The sequence below is a fragment of the Pavona decussata genome, unplaced genomic scaffold, assembly GCF_977016875.1.
Source record: "Pavona decussata unplaced genomic scaffold, jaPavDecu1.1 SCAFFOLD_57, whole genome shotgun sequence".
Lineage (NCBI taxonomy): Eukaryota > Metazoa > Cnidaria > Anthozoa > Scleractinia > Agariciidae > Pavona > Pavona decussata.
Window position 1 is genome coordinate 80,256 of NW_028145479.1, and position 10,267 is coordinate 90,522.

At 37.5% G+C, this 10,267-nt stretch overlaps 1 protein-coding gene across 1 annotated transcript; it reads right to left on the reverse strand.

Annotated features, from left to right (window-relative positions):
• Positions 1 to 1,788: 1,788 nt before the first annotated feature.
• On the reverse strand, positions 1,789 to 10,187 carry LOC146479971 (hypoxia-inducible factor 1-alpha inhibitor-like). The gene is made up of 6 exons (XM_085110186.1): positions 10,028 to 10,187; positions 7,826 to 8,371; positions 6,572 to 6,678; positions 5,594 to 5,657; positions 4,307 to 4,417; positions 1,789 to 2,735 (listed from the first exon to the last, which is right to left on the reverse strand). The coding sequence occupies exons 1-6, from the start codon at positions 10,175 to 10,177 to the stop codon at positions 2,625 to 2,627; spliced, it is 1,089 nt and encodes a 362-aa protein (XP_084966312.1). The 5' UTR covers positions 10,178 to 10,187; the 3' UTR covers positions 1,789 to 2,624.
• Between the last annotated feature and the right edge of the window lie 80 nt (positions 10,188 to 10,267).

A 10,267-nucleotide genomic window follows, 5' to 3' on the forward strand; every position in this document is an offset into this window, starting at 1 on the left:
GTCATTAGCCATTGATAATTTTTTAATTTTCTTGTCACGTAATTAACTTATCTGCTCTACATTTTCTGTCACGTGGTAATTAGCTATATTCTTAAACCTATTGTATCCTTCTTCCATTCATATCACACCCCCTAATGAATTCTCTTACTTGCACTGAACATGCATGAAGTTTCATCCGAAACATGTATACATAACATAAGTCGTGACCTTCTCGAAAATTTAAGTTTCAGACATCACTTTATACTGTGCGTTAAATGTCTCGATCCTTCTTGTAAAGACTCCATTCTACTTTGCTTTCATTAATAAGTGTGGTTGGAGCTTCCCTGTATTTTGTTTTGAATGCCTAATTATTGGTGAACAAGTTATAGTTGTTTCCTTGACTTTAATATAGGTTACCATAGCAACAGTATAACATGTCAAAAACAGCCCTAAAAAACGGCTCCTTGAGTCCCATATTTTACTTTCAAATTTCAATCAGTATGCCAAGACCAACCTTCTGCAAAGTTTCAAAAAAATTGTAATGAGGAGTTCAACGCCGCCTTAAAATTTCGAAAATTTAAGGTGGCTCTGAGCCACTGCCTATATTTTTTTTTATTAACTTTGCAAAAGCAAAAATTGGGGGTAGCGGTGCATTTTCTAAGAGATAATTTAGCAACATTAACTTTAAAAATTTGTTAAGTACAAAGCAATGTACATTTTCTTTTCTAATTAAATCTCAAATATCTCTTTTAAAAAAAATACATGGTTACCCTTAATTTTCGTTTTGGATACCAATAACCCTAAATATCGAAGATGTGCTTTTTCCGCGTAGTTATAAACCGCGCAAAAATACCTTTATGTTACAGTCGACTCCCTATAACTCGAACCTTCAAGGGAATTTGAAAAAGGTTCCGGTTTTCGGGAGTTCGAGTCATCGAGGATAAAACTATATAGAAAATGACCTGAAGGGAAAGGAAAATTGGTTCGAGTTAGCGCGAAGTTTGAGTTAGCGAGGGTTCGAGTTATCGGGAGTCGACTGTATATAGAAAATGACCCGAAGGGAAATGAAAATTGGTTCGAGTTAGCGCGAGGTTTGAGTTAGCGAGGGTTCGAGTTATCGGGAGTCGACTGTAGTTGGCGCCGCCCATAGGAAACCCGAGTTTCGCGGACGATTCCGAGATGCGCAGAACGTAGGCGCAGTGACAAAAGGAGGTACCGTCCTCTATGTGATTGGCCAGCCTAATGAATGCGCGAGGACTGGGATAAAGCAGCACAGGAACTAGAAATGTGTTTGGCCGGATGAAAGGGAGCCGATTAGCTATCGTTCTGCCTACTGAACTGCATTCAGTCAGAAACTCACGTTAGTCATTTCTGAGTAACTTAAACCGAACATGGAACATTCATAAAATAAAGCTAAGATTATTTTCAGTATATTTTAATAGCATTTACAATTATACATCTACCAATAAATCCTTTACATAAACAAAAAATAGCTAATACATAATTCTACTGGCCAACCAGGCCAAGCTATCTATTTGATAACAATTAAAGAGGCATAAAATGCTAAACCATTTGTCCACTGAATTTTAAGTTTTTTTGTCGGTACAGTGGTCACATGTTCACTTCTGCTACACAATTATCACCCGACAATCGGCTTCGCCAGTAAACAGACGCGTGCCAGGTATTTGCTATTTACCAGCGCTCAGAATCAATAAAAATCACTTTACAATATCTGGTCAGTAAATGAAAAGTATCTGAAAAAAGACCAACTGAAGGCCTAACGAAAGAAATTGCACGAGGCTGCACTTTGTACAAACAAGGAAGTTTTATTAGGAGTACCAAGAAGACCCTACGTAAAAATCTTTGAAAGAGCATATTTCGTGTTCCAACTTTAATATCTGGGGAAAAATTCACTATTCACAATGCTTTCTTCAATGAAAAAAAATTTACATCACTGTTAGTCTGACACGAACAAAATTGTACAGATATGGACGAAAAAAAATAATTTGATTCATTTAATTTTTGTAGTGTAAATAAAATAAAATCGGCAGCACGTAACAGATAAAAATATAGTCTCGAGTGAGTAGTGTCACTTGGAACAAACTGCTTTACAGCTCAAACAACTAAAAGAACACGACACGGCGAAGAATGTTTTCTGTTTCTTACATGGAAGCTACCTTGTGGGCCGTGTTTTCACAGAGCTTGATGGACACGAGTAGAAAATCGGGAGACCGGCCGTTTTCATAAGTCAAGAAGGACGACGGATGACTTTCTGGACGAACGTACGGTATCGCCGCAAACGGACACGTCGTTTTCGTGCGAAACAGGACTGAGTTATACATTGTAGCCTGAGACAGCTTTCAATCAATCAAAGTGCGTGTTTAGGGCAGGCTATTTGCCAAAGAGTTGTCTAAACTTATGTAGCCTGGATTTATCTAATGTGATAAGCCTTATGGCTTTTTTTTTTAATTAATGTAATTTTTCCACTAAACCGAATAGACCTAGATTAAAATTGCATTAAAAGAACTTTGTTCGCTGAAGTTCATGATTTCAAGCTTAAAATTCTCAATCGTCTGATAACTTCCGATTGCAATTACAGGAATATAGCAAGCGCACTGAAATTTTCGCAGCAAAAGATTGTTTTTTTAGGTACTCGGAAGAGTTCTTTGTTTAGTTATTTTCTTGTGGTTTTGTTCCTCCTCATCGTTGGTTTCTGTGTAGCGCCCATTCACCATGCATTGCAAAAGAGGACCAATCTGGAAAAGCATTGGCAAAACTATTAGGTTTGTTTTGTGGAAAGCAACTCTTTTACCACCATGCAAGAACACCTAAAATTTGACTTTTAAATCTCGTTTTGCAAAAAAAAAATAATAATAATAAATAAATAAAACTGAAAAAAATAAAATTATCGTGAAAAAAAAAAGACCGCAAAGTGCGAAAGTTCTTCCGAAGAGCTATCATTCGAGGAGTCAAACTTGATTTCAACCAAAGACTCAAAGGATACAGCGTTATCATTTTGAGGGACAGAGGTACGCGTTGGATATGAGATGATACATGAAGATAGCCAACGAGACGCGTAGAGCCGAGTTGGCTATAATCACCTCATATCCAACAAGCGTGAGTGAATTAATTTTTTATCAGAAAAACAATAAAAAAAATGTTGCTAGATCTTGCTGAATTCGCTTTACAAAACAACCAAGACAATTTAATGGTCGCTGTTTCTTGGACATGTTAAAATGGCTCATATACCGGGCCATGGCCGCTAAGCCAATCAAATCCCTGGAATTGCATTATACAATGATCCAGTTTCTAATACTCATTATCAGCATTTTTTCAGCTAGGGATGTAGCCAGCCTCATCAATACCGGTAATACAACGATAAATAAGTGCTGTCAAATTAATATATTTTAAGACAAGGTTCTCAAAAATGCAGGTCAAATTGGTAATGGAAGTAGTATTTAGTGAAACAAGCAAAGTTGTTTCATATGACCATGTTGAGAAAACGAATTTCAGTTGTCAATTGAAACGTTTTTGTAATGGGAACGTAACCCTCCAAAGGGAAATTTATGCTCCACGTTTGGGCCGCTGGTACAAACCTTGTGGGCCGATATATTTTTATTTACCATTGCACCCCAATCTTTAATTCAATTCAATTCGTTTATTTTGCCATTAACCAAAAAATACAACACAAATACATTATAGACGACACACAATATTCTTACTATTACAATGCTCATACTTAACTATTTACAATATTAAATGTGTTAAAGGCTAGGAAGCCTATATAGAAGCCGGGGGCTTATTAACTATAGGCTTCCTAGAACTAGGAAGAACTTCACAGCATTATAACACCCAAATGAGCTACAGGGGGACGCGAATTTATAAGAAAAAACAAAACAAAACAAAAAACAAACAAACAAACAAGATTTTGATAATATGTGTATTTTTTTGTGTCAGTGACACAAGCATACTGCGATAAAGGGAATTCGAGTTCTCCCCAAAGGAGTTGAACCTATGACCCTCTAATTACATGTACTATTGGGATGCTGCAGCGCTGAGCTACACTGTAAACGAGACTCGTGGGAACTAAAGCCATTAAACTAAGTTCATGACGCAAACATCCTGTATGCTGCTAGGATTTGAAGGTCGATGAGTGACATATGTGAAAGAAATGTAATTGTATTCAGACTTCAAAGAATAGAGCGCTCAATGTTAAACATTTTATGTTAATTAATGTCTCATGGTGCATGTACGTTGCCTTGAAAGTGCTGTTATCCAAAAAAAAAAAAACTTTCAATTAACAAAAGGATTCGTGACCCTTACTTACCTCACGATGATCGCCCAGTGCTTCACCCAACATCCTCTCAATGTTTCTCATGACTGCTACTTTCTGCTGTGCGGTCAATGGATGCGTGATCTGGGTCGGAGTGGGTCCTGCCTGAAAATGAGGCCACATCAAGGGTGAGCTGTTTCACTGTCTAGCGCTTATTAAGAGCTTGAGAGGAAATGATCTAGTGTCACGATATTTTAAGTTCAAAAAAGACGCTTGTTTTTTGTTGTTGATGTTGTTTTGTTTTAAAGACAAAATTGTGTATGTTCTCTTGACCATTGTAATATTGGTTGACACCATGGAAAGCAAATATGGTTCATTGCTAAACCAACAAAAACAAGTTTAATTCAACAGGTGAATGTGTTTTGTTAGAGACACACAAAACAGAAAGTTTGCAAAAAGTTTGACACCGTGTATAAATGAAGTGTATGTGTGTTTGTATGAAGGAAGACGAGAGCTGAAAGACAGGTACATGTGTAGGCAGATAGAGTCGGTAGAGAGATAGACATAAAAGGAGGCAGGAAAAACAGAACGACAGGCTGGTAGGCATAAAGAGAGACTGTCAGGAAGACAAAGGCTGGCAGGAAGGCGCCGGGAGGAAGACAGACAGGGCCAAGTTGTTCAAAACCCGATTAAGCTAATCCTGGGTTAACGTCCCAGGTTAACGTGAACTTTAATTCGAGTTTAATTACTATTCAACAGAGGTCTTTCAAAAGATTTTTGTCCCTCAGTTTTGACTTCGACCTTTGTTTGCCATAAGCTTGAAATCAGCTTTTAAAACGATTTTTAACGTACGAGCAAGATGAAAACCTCGGTTAACTTTTAATCGTCGATTAATGTTAATCGGCTTTTGCACAACCGGGCCTTGGTGAACACACAGAGCAGATCAACAGAAGACAGGCAGGTAGGTCGGTGATCACGTCTTGTACATATAAGAGGCCTTATTGTTGATTTCAATTTTAGCTAAATCTTTATATTTGAGACCTCTCGTATCTGACCAACTTTCTTGGGTGGCCATTTCTTCTGGAATTTCAAACAGCTGCTTACAAGAGGTTTGAATGCATAAATTACTGAATGAATCTATCATATAAAGCTTTGATCCAGCCTTCACCTTACTTTCTAGTTTTTCAACACTTGTCTGTGCACATCAAGACCAATATGAGCAGCCACATGGCACTGCACAGCGCTGACTAAATGTTTCCCAAAGTGTAAAATGTACAGAAAAAAGGATACTGGAGCAAAATTGTCACTAAACCGTTAATTAAAAATTACTTTAATACTTACCTTGAACCAGAAATTTACAGATGTCGTGATTCCACCATTCATTGTAGACTCCACATGATGCCACCTAAAACAACAATCCAGACGGCGAAATGAAAATCAAAATAGAACAAATAGAGTGAGTAGCAGATCAAAGGGTAGAGCTCCATTGTTTGTGTCAGAAAAAATGTATTAGTTTAGTTTTCTTCCTAAAACTACCCAGCTCTAAATTATATACTAATGGGTAGTAGAAATATGATAATCACCGTGTACATTATATCCATCTCTTGTAGTACACTTGGCACCTCGATTTAACGAACTCTTAGGTAACAAAGTCCTTGCTATTATAAACAATATTCTCCAGCCCAGCCTTTTAAAATGTGTGGAACAGAACCTCAATAATATAATAAACCCTTGATACAATGAACCAATTTCCCTAGTCCTTTGGCACTTTGTTAAATTGAGGTCCACTATATAGTCACTTCCCACAAACAATCAATAATCATCCCCTTCTGAAGACACTTTTCAAAACAATTTCTGTTTTGCAAAGATACTGTTTTCCATGTTACGTAAGTTGAACTTTTACATATAAGTCTAGGATGAAATGACCCATAACCTTCCAGTACTTTGTCCCACATATTACATCGTTCCCATTTCATTACCAAGCTGGCTTATCTATCATCCTTTTTATCCTACAGCTGTAGCTGTGTGCAGGATGCATAGCAGCATAAATGAATCTGGTAAATGGTTGAGCTCACAATGAGCCTCCCAGTATCTGTAGCCCAGTGGTACAGCATCCAACCAGTGTGTGGAAGCTATCACAGGTTTGAATCCTGCTGGGGACTTGATTTTTTCGTTGTCCTACATGTATACCCATTGACTTGAGGAAATTTTGTATTTTTCGCAGACATAATTATTTTATTGAACCATAGCCCACTCTTGGAGTAGATAAGATATGCCGGTACTACACTGTATCAACAGATTTTAACATGAATGCCTTACCAATACATTGGTATGTAAAGGACATCTCCTGGACCAACTATAACTTCATATCCTTTAAGCTCTCTGAGCTTTGGAAACCTCACATAATCTGGGTTATCAAAGTCAACCTACCGGTACATGTAAAGGAGAAACTAATTTTTTAAATGAGATTGAAACAAGATTAGAAAAGACCAGCTAGCAACAGAACTACACAGGTATGTAATTTCCGAGTCTATCTTAAAGGGAAAGTATCATGAAAATTTGCTGTTATTTCAAAACCCAAAAATGTTTGACTGTCAGCAGAAAGAACGAAATAATTGTCAAGTTTGTTAAAAATTATCACCCCAGTGCAATAAAACTGTCGATTAGTACCTCTGGCCAGAGACAGAGTAGGCCGATTTGGATTGAAACTTGAAAAACATTAGGCTAATGTTTTTCAAGTTCTCGCATTTTTGTTTCCAAAATGCGCTAGAACAGATAACGAGTTGTTTCTTTCAAGAATTGAGTTGATTTTGGTCCTCTCGTCATTCTAGAACTATTTGGCAGAAGATTGAAGGTCTTATTTCATCATTTTTAACAAAAGATGTCAAAAACCCCATGACACTTCCCCTTTAATTTTATCCTTGAACTGCCATATACTGTAGAATGAATTTAAAGGTAGTCTCATTGCCGTATCAGTTACATATGATATATACTTTTGTTGAACTTGCATCCAGAAGTGATGGGTAGGTGACAAAAGTGCTTAGCTAGTAATCAAGTTGGCACTGTTTTCAATATTTATTGATAAAAACCTTAGTGTTTTCACAATTATGTAAATGCAAACTAGTCAGCAACTGAGAGCAACAGTAGTTATATAACAGTTATACATGTATTTTTTTACAGTGCAACCGACTCAACCAGGGCCACCCAACATTTATCAGAGAATCACGGGTCATATTTACAACAAAGGACTCTGGCTTTGGTAGTTTGTAAACCAATAAAAAACAAGAACATTTCAAAGTGTTGGTTTTTTCAGTGGCCCCGCTTGAGTTCATTGCACTGTAATAAACCATGTTGTTCCTATGATGCAAACTACACTGTAAGTAGTGGACTTAAGTTAAAGGATGAATAAATGAATAACTTATAATATAATATTATTTGACTTGAGGGTGAAAGATTAAATAGAGGAAAGATCCTCGCAGTCATTCACACAACTTATAATAAGCAGTTACGAAAACAAAGCCTAAAAACACTGTCAGATGGTGCTCCCAGCTCTTCAATTGTTTCACGGCTTACCTGGCTTTGTCTGTCACAAGGATGGTACAAGGGATAAGGATACAGACACTTGAACTGGTCAGGATGGAACAAAATAACTCTCTTGAACCCTGTCACTTGACAAAAGAAGTTCTGCTGTTCATCGTAATGAACTGGCGTGATATTCCCAGGTAAACCGATGAGAAGGAGGTTTGAAGTCAGTGAGCCCCAGTTCATTTTCCTCTGCATTTCTGTCAGCCACTTCCACTTGAATTCAAGGAAGTCTTTTACTATATTTTTCCCTACAGAATCGTCAAGCATTTGCTGCAAGTACAGTTTACATGAAGTATCAGATGTATTAAAGTTGGCAATCTTTGAGTAAAACTCTTCAAATCTCATGTGAAGCCTCTGTGTTGGTGGAACAAAGTCGGGCCAGTCTTTGGCCCGTTTGTCATCGTAATACATGAACTTGCAGGTTTTTGAGGTATAGACCGAATAAGAGCCTGGCCCAAGGTTTCTCTTGAGATAGTCTAAGTCCCATTTAAGGGCTGTTGCAATTATGTTTGAGTTTGTTAACACCACTGGCTCCTGTTGAAAAACAGAAACAAAATAACTTATGATGTTTACTGTATCTGCATTTTAGTGAAAGTGTAAGCTTACTTTTTTCTCACATGTTGTTGCAAAATGCATCCAAGGTTACAAAGGCCAGGTACTACAAAGAGTATGTCTTAGTCTGCATTTTTTGGTTTGAACACCAAATTGCTTTATTTCAGTTTGATTTTTCTTCTCGGATAAGGACAATAAACCGTAGGCCCCGTCTCACAACACTTCAATGTTCATAACCCTGAGGGACGTTAAAGAACCCAGACACTAATTGCACTAATTGTAAAGAGTAGGGCATGGAGTTCCCAGTGTGCCCTAACTTCTGGTCTCGTTGATGTTTTATGATTTCATCGGTTGGGTGGGTAGGATGAGGTCGCTAATGGACATATACTGATGTAAACCGCATTTGAATATATATATATGAATAGAGAATGCGGTATATAAATGCATATTTACCATTATCATTATTTTGGCATGCAAACTTGACACTATACATGTACAAAACACAGTCTGACTGTATAAAAGGCCAAAATAGAGCTAATTTGGAGTAAGTTGGATTTCAAGGCCAAAAACTTACAAATATATGTCCCTCTTTAATACAGTCATAGAGCCCTTCAAATTTACCCATTTAACAATTTGGCCACTTTCTTATACACTTGTAAGTATAGCAGCTAATTCCATGTAAAATCCTTTCTAAATTTTGTAGTCTCTTATTTTGCTGTGCAAATTCGTCAAGACTGTCAGCTTTGATTGAGCAACTACCATATTGGTTTCTTAATAGCACATGTAGCCTTGGGAGAACACCGGCAAATGTACAATACTACCAGGGAGGCTGTGGGTAATGGTCCCCAATTTTGGTAACCATGTTAGAGGTACAAAACAAAACAAAAAACATTTGCATGAAAATGAAATTTATTTCCCAAAATTACAGAAAACTATTCTTTTTTTTGTATCTCAAATGGCCACTGTAAAAACCCTCTATTGTTCACTGTGATTACCAGTATTGCACACTTCAATTGAACAACCACCACCTAATGGTTTCTGATAGTGATTATCTAATCTGCAAAGTATGCCAAAACTACCAAACAGGGAGGGATGTGTGTGTGTGTGTGCGCGCGTGGGGGGGGGGGGGGGGGAGGGGGGAGTTGGGAGACGGTTGACATCCCAACTATTTTCTGATACAATTGTTGAGATGGTGTGCTTTGAATCAATGGCCACCATTTTGGTTTCTGATATTTAGTGAGTGTAATCTGGGATGAGGATGATGAATGAGGCAGCTTCCTACGGCCAAAGTTTTGTGGAAAACCTCTGAGAAAACTATCCTATTCCTCTTATCTTATGTCGCCATTTTTTAAAAACAATTTTTTACAAGTCTTATTCAAAATTAAAGACCCCCAAAACGGGGGATCGGATCATAAATAGAACGCCTTTAAGGGAATCCTGTGCGACCCTCTCCACCGTAAATGAGAAATTTGAATAGCTCATTTCTCCCTACCATGAGGCAATTGTAATTTTCTCTCTCTTTCTTTTTCATAATTTTTCTTTGTATTTTCCTTACTTTTTGGAGTGTAACCGGAAAGAGTTTTGACAATTGCTGGAGTTTAGCTATTTCCGCTTCTGACCAAGATGAATGCAACTCACCTCATTTGCGATCATTGATTCTACACGTGAATCACAGTAATCAACTCTTGGAATCCTTGACAGCCGTAAAAAGTCATAATTTCTTACTGTGTGGCCTTCCAAATCAACATATTGAACACTTTTTTCATTGACCTCGGCCTCGGAAGCCATTTTAAGTTTTTGAGCCAGCAATTAGTCAGCAGCTAACCGAACAAATTATATGCGTGGAGTAACTAGAACCCAGGGCGTTTCAACGCTGAT

What these genes read in the sequence shown, in the direction of transcription:
- LOC146479971 (XM_085110186.1), bottom strand. Translation starts at nt 10,177, where the DNA reads ATGGCTTCCGAGGCCGAGGTCAATGAAAAAAGTGTTCAATATGTTGAT. An exon ending in CTTGTGACAGACAAAGCCAG is followed by an intron (nt 6,679 to 7,825) that starts GTAAGCCGTGAA and finishes ATGTACCGGTAG; the next exon opens with GTTGACTTTGATAACCCAGA. An exon ending in CACTGGGCGATCATCGTGAG is followed by an intron (nt 2,736 to 4,306) that starts GTAAGTAAGGGT and finishes ATGCTTTTCCAG; the next exon opens with ATTGGTCCTCTTTTGCAATG.